Raw genomic sequence first — 20,041 nt, 5'->3', positions numbered from 1 at the left:
ATATATATATATATATATATATATATATATATATATATATATTACATCTTGCCTGAAGAAGGGGCCTGAGTTGCCTCGAAAGCTTACATATTGTAATCTATTTAGTTAGCCAATAAAAGGTGTCATTTTGCTTGACCTTTCACTACATTCATAATAGCTAACACGGTACAACACCCTAGTACTAATATATATATGTATATGTATATGTATATATGTGTATATATATATATGTATATATGCATATACTGTATATGTATATACATATATATGTGTGTGTGTATGTATATATTGGGAACAAATAAAGTACATATGACTATCTATATAAAAATTGACATTATTTATCTTCATTGGATTTACTCTAAGGTTTATAGACGTTAAGCAGGAAGTCTGCCGTACGTGTAATTTAGAGCGTTAACCAGAATCGATTCAGCTTCATGCAGGCTTTTTAAATTCAAGCAGTGATCTTAAGTTTCTTTATTCATTCATTTTTGGGCTGGGAACTGTCTTGTTAAATTAATACATTTATTTATTTGTTGAACTTCTGTAAACAGCTAAATGCCCCATTCGGGACAAAAGATCTATCTATCTATCTATTTATCTATATTCTTAAATATAATGGTTCTTTAGTGAAACTTTACTGGGTTGTGCGGTTCCTCGTTAAACTATCGCTTCACAAAGAATATTTCATTTTGTGAGGGCTCTTTGTATGTGAAATGGTTTGTTTGGGCTTTGAAAATGTTCCTATTGCATGGGACAAAACAGAAATCTTTACTGTCTAGTAGGCCAACTAACAGATAAGTAACATATGAAGAAAACCAGAACTTAGCCTGTATTACTCTTCTTTTAAAATCATGAGCCCAATTGAATCTATTATCATCTATTCTGGATTTTTTTTATGGATCTTTATGGTTGGAAAGGTTCTGTCTCTTAAGAACCACTCCTATCTATCTATCTATCTATCTATCTATCTATCTATCTATCTATCTATCTATCTATCTATCTATCTATCACATCTCATCCTATTATCCGTTATTTAATTATCCAAGTTTCCTGATGTCCAAATTGCCCGCCATGGCCTTATTCATTCTGGTCCCTCCCCCAATCATTCCCAGTTCCTTACTTTCTAAATCTCTCTCTCTCTCTCTCTCTCTCTCTCTCTCTCTCTCTCTCTCTCTCTCTCTTAGCCCTTCAACACCTAACAGCTAACGTGTGGTGAGCGAACTGGTGCAGGAAAGGCTGGCGACGCATCACCCAGGTGGATGCTAAAGAGCTTTGATTAGGTTAGAAAAACGATATATAAATATGGTTAATCAAGTAATCTATAGAGCGTTCATCTATCTATCTATCTATCTATCTATCTATCTATCTATCTATCTATCTATCTATCTATCTATCTATCTATCTATCTGTTTTAAAGCGTCTGTATGTTCCATATTTGCCGTTTATTGCCTGTCTATCTGTCTGTCTGAATGTCTATGGTTTTGCTCCACTGAGCGTCACCTTCAAGACGCCCTTGTAAATGGTGAGGTGACTAGCGAGTGGCTTCCAGCACTATGTAGCACTATACTGCATTCGCTGACTTGTGCACGCGTGCTATACACATGTACACTCACTCAATCCCGCTATCCCGAACGCATTCAGATAAGAATAAACTACGCCTTTTTATAGAGTTGATAAGATATTTGCTCCACCGATTTGCACGTTAAGCTTGGTAAGATATTTTAAGATGCCATACCCATTCCTTTATAAAGTGTCCTATTCCTTCTCTCAGTAAAACATTTGAAATGGCCCCTCGATATTCGGAATCAATCGAGACCATCCACTTATCCACTCGCTGCTGTCGGAGGCTGTTGTAGTAAGCCGTATTTAACAATGTCATTAATATAAAAAAAAAAGCAAACTTTCATTAACTTACAATCAGCCATCGCCTTTTATTCAAAACCAGTATGTTTATTTTCTGTATGTAAGAATTTGTACATTTAAAAAAAGTAATTCTCTTTAGGTAAAATCCCATCGTCTTAACATCATTGAGCAAACATTTCCGTTGTATTGAGGAATACCGGGGAGGAGGAGGAGGAGGAGGAGGAGGACGAGGACCTGTTGTTTAAAAAAATCCAGAACTACGAGAATCACTTCACAATATGAGGGTTTCACAAATAAATAGCTTCAATATACATTTTCACAAAAATATTTACAAAGCTGTCACACAGTATCATCACATGAAGTAACAAATGAACAATCCAGCCGTCAGTGCCTCCGCCGAGAAGGGGAAAAGGGGAGAACTGATCGATGACTTTATTGCAGTCCATCATGTCGAGCGACTCGATTTCACGGTTAGCTCGTCCCGTCAGCCACACAGCACTTGTATGACAGTCAGGCCTCCTCGTGGTCCGTGTCAGTTCAGTTAAGTTAAATCTTTTAAGTTCAGGATGCTTAGTTCAAGGGTTATTAGTGCAATTCTTAAAGTGGCATTTGTGAATCAGTTTATAAATAAATATACAGAAAAATATACTAAACAATAAATACAGAAATTACTGATTTTTTCCTATGAAAATAAAACAAATAAAGTGTCTTGGATTATTTTATTTTGCCAAAACTCCCATTCTTCCATCTATTCGTTCACCCATCCACCTGCTTTCTCCATTCGGGGCTCTTAGGGCAGGGCGGTGCAGGTTGTCCCCGTCATCATTGGGACTCTCACGCACATTCATGCACTCATTCACTTCGGGAAGTGTTAGCTCACTGTGTCTGGCATGTGCTTCGCAGCAAATCGCAGAATAAATAAATAAAAGAGCTGACTCTGAGTAGAATGGCTTGATTATACAAAAACATGAAATGCATCCATCTTGACAGCGTTGACAGAAAATGAAAATAATGTTTGCTTCTTTTGCAAATTCGAATATTCACAGCATATTCGTGGGCGCCTCCCTGCCAGAGTAGCCAATGGGAATAATCGATCGATACTCTTTGTGTCGTCGATACGCCAGTAAGCGGGTATTTGTGTTCAAACTGTTCGGGTCTGGGTGCTAATGTGCTTAATGTGTGAAGGTGTCCATAACCTGATTTGACGTTCACATTTATAATGTATATAAAATAATCGACGTGGTGCGTGTCAGTGGGCAATGGCGTCGAAGTGTAAATGCGTGTCTGAAAAGTAGCAGGTGCTCGTTATGCCGTCCGTGGTGGGAAGTGCAGCATATTCAACCGAATCTCTCCGGACTTGTGAATTCAGTTAATAATATGCGAATAAATAATAATGGAGTCCGCAAAGACACCCTGAGTGCTGCCTCAACCAACAACAATCGATTGGCTTCTAAAACAGCAAAAGGAGAAAGAAAAATATAAAAAGTCACCAGCTCTGGGAGGAGTGTCCATGCAAAGATTGTGATTGTGGAAAAAATAATAATACTCAAAAAGTTATCCTTTTTAAGGGAAAACGGGTAAAGATTTCATATAATATAAGCAAAAACATTTCTTTCGAAATTAAAAAAAATGGAAATCTGAACTGCTGTTGATTTGTTTTTTGTTTCTTTCTTTTTCCCTTCTGTAAAGTTCTGTACGGGGCTCACCGTGGCTGTGCCGCCCTGGGCAAGACGCCCGCTAAAGACGGCAGAGGTGGCGGGGGTTCGCTCCCCCCTTGGAGCCCATGTAGTAGGATCCGGGGCACCAGGGGGCGCTGTAGAGTTGGGGGCGGAGCCGACGGTCCTCTGTACAGGTAGAGAGCCGCCCCGGGGTCCAGATTCGACACCAGGCTCTGCGGGTAGAAATATGGAGAAGGAAACATCCTCTGCAAAGCGGAGTAATTGCCTGCTTCTGCTAACAACTCCAGTCCTACCGCCGTTTGTCTCTTCCACTTCGTCCTTGGAGAGAAAAAACAAATAAAAATTACACGTCGATACATTCATCTGCCTGCTTTCAACCATTTCCCTCGCAACTGGTGGTCTTTTTGAGACCTGTGCTAAAAAAAAAAAAAAAAATCGGCGTGGACGGGACATAAATGTCACACGGACTGATTTGAATGAACATGACACCTGAATGATTGGCACGTCATTGATTTTATCGAAATGTAATAGTTTGAAGTGCCAGACACTCTTGAATGCCCAAGTGGAGCCTTCACCTTCACCTCATTCAAGGGGGTCAATGATTACAAAAAGATGGCGCAGCAGTCAGCCTGGCTTGGGTGTCCAGCCCGCTCACTAAATTCCTTTTTCTTTTTTGTTCTGCCTAAATGTGTGCGTGTTACGTTATGCAGAATCTGTGACCTGCCAGAGAGGTTTTCTGGCGTCCCATCAATGGACGAAATAGATGTCTGGATAGAGACGAGGAGGATATTAGTAAATTAGGAACCCAGGGGCAGACCCTTTAGTCTTTATCCTCTAAAGGAACCCAACTGTTAGAAATGGCGAGGACAGGCGTGCTTGGGCATATTTACTTGGATGGTTCACATCATTAACCAAATATACTTAGCATCTGCCCTGTTCCTTGCTACCTTCATCCATCTACTTAATCTGCTCCTTCCAGTGCCGCCATGCCCACCCAGCCGCATCGTGTGCAAAGTGGGAACCAACCCTGGACTGGACGTCTGACCAGCTACACAAACACCATACTGTTATGTTACTCGTTGAATTACTCGCCCCGTACAGAACTGAGCGCCAGGTTCTGTCACTGTACGCGTGGCTTCAAGTGCGGGTCCCTGAAACCTGCGGCTGAATCAGATGCCCATTCGGACCACCTCGCGTGCAGGGCAGGTTGCTGCTAAAAAGCGATACGGGGTCTATCAAGGGCACTTGTGAGTGCAGCGACCGTTATTCACATATTGAAACGGAGTGGCGGCGCATTTAACACAAAACCAAAGGGCTTGCCGGGTCTGCTCGATGATTACTGCGCTGCGAAACTGGGCTCGGAGCAAAACGCGGTCATTTCGGAGCCCAGTCTTTAAACGTAATGCTACAATTACAATACTATTAAGATCAAGCAAGGTGTAGGTGTTAAAGGTGTACTTTACATTTCTTTCCTCAGTGAGAAAACATGTCGGTGTGATTCAGAATCAAATGACACGTCGCACGAAGTGCTCAGTCACGTGGTTAGTCACCGGCACCGGTCATCGAATTGGGTCATTTAAACGGAAAAATACAGCAGAAACGAGCTGGAATGCCGCTTTATTTATTTATTTAGCTAGTTTTCTTTAATTAAATTATATTGTTCTTTTGTAAGATATTTATGTTTATGTTTGTTGCTTTTTTAGTAAACTACCTGTCGACTCTCCGTTCAATGACAGTGGAGGGCCGTTGGCCTTTTCTTGTACATTTCATTATATTGTCATTCATTCGTCCGTTCATTTCTTAAAGCTACTTTCCAGTACAGGCGTCCTGGGCGCCGCATTCGATCTGCCAAACGGCTTTCGGTTTTTCAGGATTTTTCTACAATTTCATATTATCCATTTTAATTAGATTTAATGCACAATTTAATTGTGTTGATAACTCGTGTTAAAATATATATACAGAACATTTTATAATTTTCTTTCTAGAATGTTTTTTCTTCTTTTTATTCTCCTCGCGCTCGTCCTTAATACGTTTATAGGATCGTAATCTCTATACTGCAAATTAACAGAAATATTTCTTTTTCGTTTGGAACACGTTAAAGACGGGCGCTTTAATAAAAATCACACTCACTACATTTGAGTTTTCTGTTATTGAACAACAGACGTTTTTAAGAAGCCATTTGTCACTGATGTCACTTAGGGAATGGCAGACGAATTCAAAATGACCTGCAGCCCGGCGTCAAATGTCGCGAAGGAAGCAGCTCGATTGTAAAATGGTGTGCTTGATTTTTAAAATATAGTTACTATTGTTACAAGACGCATAATATGACTTAAAATAAAGCAAATGTTTTAGTAGCCGCACTGCAGCCACTCTTAAAAAATAAAACAAAATTCGTTTATTTTTTTACTTATTATGATTTGTATAAATAAATTCATGGTGCATTCCATCTATCCTTTCCATTTTATATAGTGCCTTTCGTATCTCTTATGCTGAGTCTATTTATTTCTCGTGTGTGTCTATATTATATATTATTGAACTTCTGTAAACAGCTAACTGCCCCATTTGGGAAAAATGAAGATGTATCTGTTATATAGTGCCTTTCATATTCTTGTGATGGGGAAAGAAAAAGATCAACAGAGCAACACGTAGAGAACATGCAGGGCGAAGTTACTAGTAATATAAATATACTGTAGAACTAGTATCTATCTATCTATCTATCTATCTATCTATCTATCTATCTATCTATCTATCTATCTATCTATCTATCTATCTACATTCTTAAACATAACGGTTCTTTAATGGCACTTTACCGGGTTGCGCGGTCCCTCGTTGAACCATTGCTTCACAAACCATCATTTCATTCTGTGAGCGTTCTTTGCATTTGAAATGGTTTATTTGAGCTTTAAAAACCTATCTATCATATAGTGTCTTTCATATCTATTAGTAGACCTACCTATGTTAATGCAGTTAAATTACTTTGCTTTTTTTGTATATCGCTGTTCAGTGAATGTGGGCTCAGTGCGCTCTAACAAGTTTACAGATTAATGCAATTACAAATTTTAAGAATAACTAATTACATAAATGAATAAGCATACAGAATACACATCTATCTCTCCTTTATATAGTGCTTTTCAAATGTATCTGATATACAGCTTCTTTCCTATCTATTTGTCCATTATATAGTGCCTTTCGTATTTATCCATTATGAAGTGCCTATCTATCTATCTATCTATCTATCTATCTATCTATCTATCTATCTATCTATCTATATATATATATATATTTTTTTTTTTTTTTTAACGCAGTTTAATGTGTTTTTGGTATAGCACTATTCAATGAGTGCAGGCTCAGAACGCTGCGACAAGTTCACAGTTAAATGCGGTTACAAACTTTACAAATGACTGATTACATAATAAACATGCCGAATACTCATCTTTCAGTGCCTTTCATATAGATATTTTATTTTGTTAATGTATTATTGTTATTATTTTTGTTATTATTTTTTACTATTCAGTAAGTGCAAGTTCAGAGCGCTGTTTTAAAAAAGAGAGAGTTACAAACCACATAATTAAGACACGCAGGGTCGGTATTTCAGGGTACAGCCTCAGGACTTGAAGCTGTAACCACTGCGCCACACTACCATTCACGGGTCAACGTTTCTTTCTTTCTTTCTTTCTTTCTTTCTTTCTTTCTTTCTTTCTTTCTTTCTTTCTTTCTACAGCCCAGACACATTGACACAGAAAGTCTTTGACTGTTGGTTGCACATGGCGCCCTGCCCTCGTTGCCCTGGACCAGCGGCTCAGGGTGTTGGTTGTATTTCGTTGTTTTTATTATTTTCTGTCGTTTAGCCTTACGTGAGCACATGAAGATTTCCTTTTTTCTCCGTTGCAGCCTGCACTTTGTACTGCACAGCGTACAAACTTTGTGATTGTGATAGTATTTAATAAAACAAACACTATTGGGATGTTTAAGTTACACTAATCGTATTTATGAATTATGCTATATGTATGTAGCTCTGCTACCTAGCAGTAAGGAGATCGTGGGTTCGCGTCCCGGGACCTCCCTGCGGGGGGAGCGCTCTGACTACTGAGAGAAGCTCTATTTAAATAATAATTATTAATATTTTTATGACAACGCTCTCTCTGATTTTCTCTCTCGGATTTTAGATGTGTGTAGCTCTGACTTTCCCAAATCCAGCCCTTCATGGCTCCGCACTTTGCACGTCCATTATAGATGAATGGAGTTCTCGACTTACAGTCCACATCTACTTGGGTCGTGCGAGCCCCCCGGTCTCTTTGCCCACCTTGTCTTCAGACGCGACGTCCTCACTGTTGTGTTTTCCCACTTCTCTTAATTTCAAAATTCAATCAAGTTCGGTGTCAACGAAAAATGTTTGACACGAAGACAAAAACGCGCAAACTGTCTACAAAGAAACTGGCCGGTCGAGCGTATCATTGAGTCTGAAAGACATTAAAAAAAATAATAATAATAATAAAAAAGCAACGCCGAACTTGGTGCGCTTTATAACCCACTGGGCGCGTATTCGTCTGTCAGATTATACCTGACAGTTAAAGCCATTCACACAGGTAAATTATTCATAATTATCATAATTGTGTAATTAAAGTACGTCGCGTGAATTATTCATGCGTCACGCACTAATTTGTATTTATTATTGATGGTCAAATGTCTTATGCTTTTTTCTATTTTGTTCGCGGCGCTTTACTAGTTCAGTGTTATTGACGTCTTATACGATTCGCGTCCTTAAGGTCAATGAGGCTTTTTCTTGATTTGTTTCCGAATGTAAAACCTAACAGAACTTGACGGAAAGTTTCAGCTCTTCGTTGTGCAGTCTTGGGTCTTCGTTTTCTAGCCAAGATTATAATTTTGAATGAATGAATTAAATAAATAAAAATAAGAGATTTGATTTTAAAGGAGGCAGTGGTTAAGGTTTTGGATGTCAAACCCTGAGGTTGCAGTTTCAAATCCCACTTCTCACACCATGAAACCACGAGAAAGTTACTGCGCCTGCCATGTGCTCCAGTTGGAAAAGCAAAAGTAATGTTATGCCTCACTTTGGATAAAGGTGTAAGCCATAAATAAATAATAGTATTGAAACAGATAATGTTAAAACGATTAAAATGGCTGGACCTTTTGTCACTTCTAACTTTAAAATCTTATTTTCAGCCACTTGTCCATTTTCTGATTCCTCCTTTTTTTTAATTTAGGGACAGCCAGAACAAACCGGACCTTCACACTCGCGCTTGGTCGTTCGCAACCGCTAATAAAAGCAGAAGCTCCATAAACTTGCTGATGAGTGGTGGGCAGGGTGGCGCAGCACTTAGCCCTGCCTGCTCAGTTCCCCAGTTCTGTTTTCGAGTCGCTCTGCTCGGCTCATGCTGTAGGAATTGGCTTCACATGTATGTCTGAAAACTGCGAATGGTTTATTGTCGCACCTGCTGTTGAGCTCACATGTTTTTACGATTTTTTTAAGGTCGGGTTTGGGTTTGACTTTTTTACTGTGATGAGTTTTGCACGAACGATTCATTTAGTAGAAAATGTTGGGACAGCAGATGGAAGTTTGCTAATTCATATTTTAAAAAGTAAAACCACTGTGCTGTTCTTTAATTTCTAGAAAAAAATCGTTAACACTCAAGAATGAATATTCGCAGTGTTTTGTTTTGCTTTTAATTAATGAATTAGTCAATCCTTAAGTTGTATTTGTATTTTTTTTTGTATTAAGTTCTTAATTGATTGATATATTCAAATATTCACATATTCAAATTCTACCGCCGTCCCCGCGACTTCGTTTGCAGCTTGCGCAGCTGCTTTGCCCGATTTGGCTCCGGGGTCCCACGGTCCCCACTGGCAAAAAAAAAAAACAGGGCTAAAAATGAATACAGTAAGTACTTATGCTAAGGCTTCAATCAGATTTATTTTGTCATCTTTGTCTTGAACCTCCGCCACCATACAAAGTCCGAAAAGCAGCAGATGAGAGCCGCTGGCCAGCATTAACTGTGCACTGAGCACAGAGCCGGCATGTCAAATCTCTACCAGCTCATAGTTCAGTGGCGTAGTGGTGAAGACTTTGGACTTCGAGCCTGGAGGATGAGGGTTCAAATCCCACTGTGTGACCCTGAGCAAGTCACTTCACCTGCCTGTGCTTCTATTAGAAAAACGAGACGCGCACGCTATCGTATCTCAAAATGTTCTAAGTCACCGTAGATAAAGGCAGCAGCTAAACAGTACTAAAAAATATCAAAATAGTAACCGCGTGTGCGTTTGTCGTACAGAAAAGCTAAACGTGAAAAGCAGGTGAAGGACGAGCACCCGGTTTTATCCTCCACACGCACGTGCCCGTCTACATTTGATCATGCCTGCCTAAATTTATTTATGTAGACGACAGAGTTGTATATGCACGGGGGTGGGCAGTAAAACCCGAAGGTTTTAGCGCGCACGACCCTTACTTGAGTCGGGCTCGGGGGGCACTACGACTGTTGGAGACGCCCGCGGCCGCCGCCGCCGCTGCTGCCCTGCTGTCTGTTCAGCTCGGGTTCCACACTTCGCAGCTGTCGCGCAGTCCCAAGACCTCCTGCCAGGTAGCCCCCTTGTATTTGAGCCACGACATGTTTAAATGGTTAACTGCTGAATACGTTTTAAAACAGCGAGGGGATGAGCCATAAAATCATTCAATTAAAATCGATGAAAGCGAAGGGAAAGGCCGGGCTCGGAGACCGTCTGTCTGCTGAGCCTCTTTGAACTGAAGGGGAGGAGGGGGGGTCTCTGTTTTGGTATCTTCATTGAGGGACTGAAGACCCCTCCGTGCCTGTCAGCAGGCTCTGATATACAAGTGTATTAAGACCCCGTGGCGCTCAGACAAAAGTCGACGAGTCGGCCGAACTCTCGTTCGCCCTGACGTGTGTCCAGACGCTCCTAAATAATAACGGGGCTAAAATGGCACAACACGGGGCCGCTGCTTCACAAAGGGGTCCCTTCGTTCTGAGAGGAGTCTTATGGAACGAGGACTTTGGGCTTTGGAAAGGCTCCAAAGTTGTAAGGAGTGGGGTTGGGAGAGCCGAAATCGTTAATGTCCAGTAGGCGATTTAGCAGAATACAGCTGACGGAGAAAGTCTGAACCGAACCCTGGTATCAAAATGAAGAACTCACTGGCCATTTATGGAGTCTGCTATGGATCTCAATTAAAGTTTTCTCCGGAACCTTCACGGGGATGGTTCATTTGGGGATCAAAAATGAGACCCACATTGGCACCTTCATTTTGAAGGGTGTGCGAAAAAAAATGAGCGCATTTAATCACTGAAAGGCAGACGCGCTCGATTTTATATCCAACGGTCGGTGAAGTGAAGCCTCGTCATGGATCAGAACGGAACGCATTCGCGACCCTCTGCTAAGGCCGGGTGTCCACAGACTTACCTAAGATAGCTGGCTGATCTCCACGTGCAATTAAACGTTATTACGGTGTACTTTTGTTTTGTTTTGTTTGGAAGTGTTCTTCTAATAACATTTTCATTTGACTTTCCTGACAATTTTTCCAGGCGCAGTTAACGAATTTTTAACGAGGAGCTTCTTGCTGTGGACCCCCGAACTGAGACCGCGAGTCGTTATAAAGATATAAAAACGAATCAGCGCCAGATTAAATTCAAACTGCTTTGTTTTATTTTATCGTATGTATGTATGTATGTATGTATGTATGTATGTATGTATGTATGTATGTATGTATGTATGTATACGTATTTGTGTTACTGCTTATTTTCTGCATTTTTTCTATGTATCTGATTGCTGATGTGTGTAGTCTGCCTAACACTGCAATCTCCTGTTGAGGTCAATAAAATATAAAATTGCGCATCTCATATCTAACCAACATCTTTCAAAGTATGACAGATTGTGTGTAGTGCCACATTTACCTCGAATTCTATGAAATAATATTCGCAATCGAGAACTCGGTGGCTATAATGATATCGCCCCTGCACTCTTAAAATAATGGCTGATGATCAAGTAGAATTTCGTTGCCATCTCTCTCTCTCTCTCCATATATATATATATATATATATATATATATAGTATAGCGAGAGAGAGAGAATCCGATTGGTGGGTTGCGGATGGCTCGAGAATATAATCAACAGCAGGAAGGACCCGGCTGTAACCAACACTGGACTGGAGGCCCCGTGCGTCATAGGGCACAAACATGCACGTGACCTGATACGGACCAATCAGCGTAACGCGAGACTGTTTGTGATGGAGAAAGAAAACATCAACAGAGCGCCATGCGGAGAACATGCAGGCTCCACGCTGACGCCGATATTCGTAGTAATTCTATATATTATGATATAACCCTTGCCACGTCATTCTTTGAAGGGTTCTTTGCTTATGCAGTTGTTTTTTGTGGCTTTGAAAAAATTTCTTAATTTGTGGACAGAACAGAAATCTTTAATGTCTCGTAGGGGATCTAGCAGCATACAACAGGACAGTAAAACCTGAGCTCAGCCTGCGACTGTTTGAGTTAAACGTCATTTTAAAATCAGGTACAATCTGGCATTACACATTAAATACGTTAAAGTTCTTTCTGGGACCTTCATGTGGATGGGTCTTTAATGAACCAAGAAATGGTTGCCCTATAACATCGTTCTGAAGGTTCACTTTGGCACTTTGCTTTTTAAGAGTGTGCATATTTCTTATTTACTGATTTGTGGTATGTTCCTGTTGTTAAATTTGTTCTCCTTTTTTAATCGGAGTATTTGCTCCGTTTTATTTTTTAAAATTCGTTCTATAGAAAAATACGCAACATCCCTGGAGGTCGACATAGTATTGTCTGTCCTTAAGGGGGATGAAAACAAAGCGCAGACCCAGACGAGCACAATCTCTTCAAGCGGGTCTGCTTGTCCAGCGAGGCTCGTGCCACAGCCCCATTGAGGTGAGGGGCGCCGTTGTTCTTTACTGGCTAACACACGCCGTTTGTCGGAAGCGTCATTCACCCAAAACAGTGTCTCACCTGCGGTTCTGGTACCAGGTCTTCACTTGCGTGTCCGTGAGGTTCAGTGACGCCGCCAACTCCATCCTGTCCTGGACGCTCAGGTACTTCTGTCTCTCGAAGCTGCGCTCCAGCTGGGCCAGTTGGTGGTCCGTGAAGGCCGTCCGAGCTTTCCGTGGCTTTTTCAGACGTACCGGGGGACTGTCCCGACTACTTGATATTTCCCTGTCGCCTTCCTCTTTCACTGCAAACGAAAGTAAATAGACATTACAGGATAATCAGTCAAAAAAGAAAGAAAGAATTATGGAGCGATGAGTAAAGGGAGGAATGTAAGAAAAGAAGAATAAAAGAAAGAAGGAAAGAAATGGGTAAGTGAAAGAAAGAAATGATTCATGGGGAATAAGTGAAAGAAAGAAAGAAAGAAAGAAAGAAAGAAAGAAAGAAAGAAAGAAAGAAAGAAAGAAAGAAAGAGAAAGAAATGACAGACATTTCGTGCTCTATAATACTGTCCAATACAAAAGGCTCATAATAAAAGAAAGACTTAAGGGAGGTAAGCAAAGCAAGAACTGTAAGAAATAAAGAAATACAAAAATGATTAGCCATTTAGTGGTCTATAATAGAGTGCAATATGAAAGGATCTATATGAAAAAAAGAAAAATAGGGTTATAGATGGATGAGTAAAGAGAGACATGTAGCAAAATACAAAGAAATTACAGTCATTATTTGTTCTATATTAGGGTCCAATATGAAAGAAAGAAAGAAAGAGGAATGGGTTTAGGGAGAAGTGAAAGAAAGATAAAGAATTAATGAGGAATGAGTAAAGGGAAAGAGTCTTTCTTTCTTTCTTTCTTTCTTTCTTTCTTTCTTTCTTTCTTTCTTTCTTTCTTTCTATTTCCGAGTGTGAGATACTGTAATCAGATAGGGGTCCTTCTCTAACATACAGTCTTTTTGCAGGCCCACGTGAAGCTGCAGGTGTGTCACTCTTCTGGTCAATTTGACGTCACGCGAAGTCGGTTCGGAGGCACGAGTGACACTAAGAAGGCCAATTTGTTTTAGGTCGCTGATCGCGATTTTTTAAGGGGTTCAAAACCCACCCAAGCGTGGCACCGCCGTACTTTTATCGACTGGGACAGATGATCGGTCGATAAGTGCGACAGTCCGTTACAAAAGAAATCCGTAGGAAATGTCAAAACAGCTCCAGCGCAGAATAACGGATTTGGGCTTAAACGAAGAAGCGGCACACACGTGGACGGGCAGTTTCAAGGGGGACTTTTTATTTTCATACAATACTTGAACCAAATTTGTGTTTATATATTTTGTACGAGGAACATCATGTGGTAAATAAAATAACGTTTGTTAAAGCGTTTTGGCCGAATTTGTGAAGTTGGAAGGAAAGACTTGTAAATGTCAAAATGGGCCGGGCTTTTCATTTTTCCTCATTTCAGATATTATATAACATACCTGAGCCTTGGCACATTTTGGAAAATACGTGTAACATTCGTAGCTAATATGTGAAAATGTTTAATGAGGGGCCAGAAAAAAAAGACGCGGCTGGGCTCGACTGGAACACAATAATCCGGTTAATTGAGCCACTGGGGATGGTGGTCCGTTGCGAATGTCGACGTTTTTTCTAGGAGTAAATCTGATGGCCTCACGCTGTCCGATCGCAAAGACGGGAATGATAAGGGATGAGCCGACGGGCTTCGAATTCCATGACAGCCCGTTGAAATTCGCCCTTACTGACTGCGAACAAAAATTGAAAGGACAGCAGAAGTGGCACGTAGACGTAACAAAGCGTCTGTCCTAAAATGACAGCCAGAATGAGAGGCGTGACCCGAACGGAGATTTCCAGAGGGGGTCATGTCGGGAAAAGTTGTGCTTTTGGAAGCTTTGCTTCCGCTCAGGTTTTTGTTTTTTGAACTTCGGATTTTTAAGAGTGGCATTGATAAAAAATGTGACACGGTGGCGCAGCGGTTGGCGCTGTTACTTTACATCATTGAAGTCAGAGGTTTGAATCTGTCTGGGCCTTCATGTTTTTTCTGCGCGAGTTTTTTTTCCTAAGGGTTTTCTTAAAAATGTGGCTGTTAGAAGAATTAGCGACTGTGAATTATGTCCGTTTGCAACGTGAATTTCAGTTCCACATTTTTGTGTTTTTAACGGTCTTAGTCGGGGACCATCTTTAAGACTGAGGTGTCATATATTCGCCTTTCAAATTTAGACTTCGAGCGAAAGCAGACGAACAAATATATGAATCAATACGCAACATTCCGTTTTGAAAATCTATTTAAATACACTGTTACTTTTCATAAGCGATCGCTTAATTTCTCGTCCGTTTATCTTTTTTTCCATGTGGTTCATATTTTTTCTTTCATACAGACAGGAGGAATTTCAATCCGCTAAATACAAATCCTTCACATTGCGGGGACCCGCATCCAGCGTTCTTATAAATAAAGAAATAACGGAATTTAGTCCTAAACTCGCCTTTACCTCTTTGCTTCTGGGCTAATCGGGTTTAGGGCATTGGGTTCTAGAAATTATTTTTTGTTTATCTATTTGACTATATTTATTTATTGTTTTGCATTTTAATAAACCAGCTGGCCTCATGAACTCAGAAGCGCGTACACATTTGTAAGTGCAAGAGGCGGAACTGATTACTGGCGACATTAAAGTCGGCGCGCCCTACACGTCAAGTTCAGGATTCATACTCGTAATAACCCGAATTCTGAAGTTTTACAGTTAATCCGTGCAGTTAACACTGAGGAGGGTACAAATGCTGGACGAAGGTGGTCGTTGGACCCCAGCATCTGAGCGCGTTCGGCAGGCTGCCTGGAGGCACCCATTGCACGCGGACTTATACGTGCAAATTAAGCTAAATTGTATGGTCTGTTATGTTAAAATATATTACAATATTACGTAAATTATATATATATATATAAAGAGAGAGAGAGAGAGTAATGGATGTTTTAAATATAACAAAACCCTCAATAAAAATATAGTGCAAGATTCTGTGATATTTGCAACTCCTTTAACGCCAGCGGCACATTCAGGATTCAGTGTCTGCAAGTGCATGAAGAACTGAAACGAAATTAAGTTTAACATTATTATAATTTAACAATGCGTGTGTGTAGACGCGGAATGCAGGCAGACACCCTAAACCCGCTACTTTGGTTTCCCACCATGCAGCTCGCCCGGCAGTTCCACGGGGGTTACGTTTAGGGCTGAGTCCCAGCTAGTCCATCCAATCGGAATCTTTCTTCAGGCAGGCATCGGAGAAAACTCCGCCACGTCTCCTCCGCTGGCGGCTCGGCCGGCACTCGGCTGTGCTTATTGACTTTTTCTTTTGCCCCTAATCCTTTTTAAAGACCCGTGGCAATGGAACGACATGTGCAGATCACAACTTTTCGCTCGAAGATACGCGCTGATATTGCTTTTTAACTGCTCGGCTTAATTAAATTTATCACAGTCCTATAGCGGCCTTACAGGCTTCATCGTGTATGGCTGAATGTGATTAAATGTACAATAAAAACCCACTCCTATAGCAAAATCAACCGGCAAATGGAGAACAATTAAATGAACTTGTTTAACAATTGTTTCCAATAGTCATACATATGCATAAAGGGGCGTTTAATTTTACATATCACAACATTTCTCATTTCGAAGTCAATGTCATGTCTGCTTCCTTGGATTCTTTGTCAGTTTTACAAACGAAGAAGATGTGCGGTCAGCCGGTTAAAGACACTGAGGAGGGGATTTCATATCACGGTAACGCCATGAGAGACCCTCTAACTATATGATGCTGGTGTGTGTGAGGAAATGGAAGAATTGTGTAAAAATACACGCACACACACATTTAATTAAAGAAAATTTTATATCATCTTTTTAGTAGATAATAAATAAGTGCGTGCGTGTGTGTTTGTCAGGATTTGTAGGTACAAATCCCAGTGCTGGCACTGTGTGACCCTGAGCAAGTCACTTCAGCTGCCTGTGCTTCAACAAAAGAAACGGAACCAATTGTATCGCATTTACGTATAAAGGGGTCAGTCACGTAACAAGTGATAATAATGTAGGTTATGTATATGAAAAATCATTCATCAAATGACAATAATGTATTGAACATATACGGTATATATACAGTATAATACACACCAATATATCTATGTGTTGTACTTTTTTATTATCCAGCATGCTCTGGATATGTCCTACAATAGCAGAGTTACCAAAATTTTCCTTAATATTTTTTTTTCTAAATGTACATATAATTTTCGTGATGCAAGTGTGCAAAATATTAAAAATGAATATCCTGATAATTGGATAAAAACTCAAACGCGCTTACATTTATGTAAGGCTCCCCTCTTATATGTATTTAATTACCCATCGTTAGATTATTTCTCCGCTAATTCCTGTTTTTTGTGTCATTTTAAAGTAGTGTGTTGGATTCATATTTTACTGGCATACCTTAATAAAGAATTGTAAATTTCTTGTGGTATGGCTGCAAAAATATCAGATAGATAGATAAAGGCACTAAATAATTGAGACACAGATAGATAGATAGATAGATAGATAGATAGATAGATAGATAGATAGATAGATAGATAGATAGATAAAGGCACTATATAATAGATAGATAGATAGATAGATTATACTTTATGCAATTTAATCAACTTGCCCTACAAAGCAAAAAATAAATTTTGGAATTTAGTTTGCTATCCTTCACTAAAATGTCGTTCTGTTTCTCGTTAATATAATTATTTTAGTGTATAAAGCGTCATTTATACATTATAATATAATATATTACAATAATGTATAAGGAGGATGAATTGTTTTACACCTACGATTAAATGATTTTAGCACCCATAATTTAGTATTCAATGGTTTCAAAGGAAAAGATTTTGTTCCTCCCTTTAGCTAATGAAATGAAATTAACAATGTATTTTATATTTGTTTAACTTTATAGGATTTTATTTTACATTACACTTTATACATTATACTTTATTATGCTTTTCTTACCTTTCAAAAATGTGATTATTTCGCTGGATCCAGTCAATGCCCGTTTTAAAATGTGAATCTGCAGTAATGTGAGACTAAATCGTTTTTTTATTTTTTATTTAATATATATATTTATATCCTTATGTTTTTAACACGAGTGTTTTTTTAGCAGTATAACTTGAATTGAATGACAATTTTCCTAAATTTCTTAAATAAAAATTTTGGAGCAAAAGTGTCGGATTTTTTACTTCAATATTTAATTGTGAACTCTCCAGATGCCGATATAATGCCGGCGGTTTATTTTTTATTTTCTTGTAGTTATGTGCATTACGAGGCTGTGCCGACTTGCATTCGTAATTTCTCCGCGTTGCGAGTTATTTGTTTTCTAAACTATGCCAGTATTGATGTTGTTTTTCATTTTTCTTTTATTTATTTTTTAATATTAGACCTTTTTTCTTTCAGATGACTTTAATGCTTTATTTATAATCGTTTATAAAATCTTCCACGCGTTGATATTTTCCCTTCCTGCCTCAGGTCATGTCTCCTCATTAATTTTATACTTTCTTATAATAATTTCAGCACATCGAGTTGTTTTTCTTTTTTCCGTCTTGTTTCGTGTATCTTCCCCCTTTTTAAAGTGCTTTATATTTTATTTTTTCGGCGTCTTCCGCCGTTTCCGTTCTTTCCAACAACCCCGTTGCGTTGAGTCAGCCGCGATCGCTTTCCATTCGTTAGCTTGTTTTTTTTTTGTTATTAATTTTCGTTTTTAATCGTTATTCTCCTTTCCAGGCTCTGTTACATTCTTTGCAAATGTGATTTTGTCGACACTTTCCTCCTCTTTCCTTTTGACTTTTCGTCCCAATTTGAAGGACTCGTTTTCGGTGTACCTTCGCACAGATGAACTGAACGCCCCAGTCCCCACCATTCGACCCCTTACCTTTATATTCGGTATCGGAGGATGAATTGCTGTGAATTTTTTCCACTTTGTCCATAAAGTCCTCGGCGATTTTCGAGGAGAGGCGCCCCTGCTCTGGACTGGTCAGCCCGCTACTGGAGTACGGGGCACAGGCGGCTAAGGGCTTACAGTCCGCCAGAATGTCTCTGATGAGGAAGGACGAAGTGACGGTCCTCGGTTGAGAGATTTGTCCGTGCTGTAGGTGAGGGTCTAGAGCCACTCCAGGGCCGGGACCAGGACCAGGACCGGGGCCAGAACCTTGTCTTGGCATCGCAGGCGATGAAGGCGACGAGCAACCGCTTCCTATTTCGGAGCCCGGGCTCAGCTCCAGCGGAGACCGACATTCCCCCATCAGCGTGTCCCCTTTGGGTAGAACTGGACTCCCCGGTCTGTGAGACAACAAGGAGTCGATCCCAAAACTGGAGCCGTTAGCGGGCGCCTCCATCGCAGCCGCAACTCTGTCCGTGTCCGTCGTTCTCTATGCACGCATTGGCAGTAGTGGAGTGCAGAAGCGGCTAGAGCGGCATCCAGACACCAGGCAGCGCATCAAGTACGAATGAGCCCAAATCAATCCTGCTCGTGGTGCACACCAGTATCCCACCGACTCCGACCTCCGTTTAAATCAAAAAGTTTGAAGGCAACTTTCTGGCCGAGTCGAAGGAAGCAGAGCGAATGAAATGAGGTATCCTCCGCGAAATCAATGAGAGTTTCTGCAATTGCGTACACGCATCATCTAAAAATCGATCCCTTTTGGGAACATTTTTCAGCTGCCAAATGAAATCGACTATTAAGCAAAATCCCCAACTTGATCCAGACAGACCATCAGCGATCACTCTTTATCAAAGTCGGATTGCTATTTGAATTGTTAAAACACCGCGAAGAAGGAAAGAAGACAAAAAGTCGACAGGAGAGAAGCTCTTCAGGACCGTGGAGAGCGACTGGCGGCCACAGAGGACAGCGAATCTACAGACAGGCACCCAAGTGCGCCGACATGAGCGGAGAAAACACAGAAAAATGAGCCCGGTGGGCTGGATCGAAGGTGAAAGGGGCCTGTCGCGACCACCAGCAATGAGGTATGGCGACGCCAACCGGCGAGCGCTGTGGCACCTTACTTAAAAAAAACTGAACCGAGGGCGCAGCGCAGGGCCGCGTTTTAAAGGTGTCCCGTCCACGTGTATCCGCGGCGCAGCCCTGCCATTGGATGGAGCTTTATTAGTTATGGTTTTTGTCCGGGGGGGGGGGGGGGTTAGGGGGTGGCGTGTGTTGTCCCCCTCCCACTCCCACTTTTCCCCGTCCTTTCCCATTGCGCTCATCTCCCACCCCACTTTCATTAAAAAAGACACTGAATTAATTAGGAAACCCAGTTCCAACTGTTTATAGGCAATTTTCACACTGTTTGCTTTCATTACATCATTAATGAATCTTATAATGGGGTTATTATGAGCGGGAAGGAGGAGGCCTTTTTCCTCGCCTCACTGATCCCCAAAGAATCGTTGTTTTTTTTAACACTTAAAACTCGACAGCTTTTACCTTTCTCTGCACACTTCACAATAAAAAATACGGACCAAGAACCCA

At 40.5% G+C, this 20,041-nt stretch overlaps 1 protein-coding gene across 1 annotated transcript; it reads right to left on the bottom strand.

Annotated features, from left to right (window-relative positions):
* Positions 1-1,906: 1,906 nt before the first annotated feature.
* On the bottom strand, positions 1,907-19,608 carry barhl1a (BarH-like homeobox 1a). The gene is made up of 3 exons (XM_028809003.2): positions 18,449-19,608; positions 12,547-12,769; positions 1,907-3,860 (listed from the first exon to the last, which is right to left on the bottom strand). Exons 1-3 carry the CDS (start codon positions 18,909-18,911, stop codon positions 3,566-3,568), a joined length of 981 nt encoding a protein of 326 aa, XP_028664836.2. The 5' UTR covers positions 18,912-19,608; the 3' UTR covers positions 1,907-3,565.
* Positions 19,609-20,041: the final 433 nt, after the last annotated feature.

The sequence above is a fragment of the Erpetoichthys calabaricus genome, chromosome 9 (assembly GCF_900747795.2).
Source record: "Erpetoichthys calabaricus chromosome 9, fErpCal1.3, whole genome shotgun sequence".
Classification (NCBI taxonomy): Eukaryota; Metazoa; Chordata; class Cladistia; order Polypteriformes; family Polypteridae; genus Erpetoichthys; species Erpetoichthys calabaricus.
Note: the sequence above shows the minus strand (reverse complement) of the source record. Positions and strands in the feature narration are given on the sequence as shown.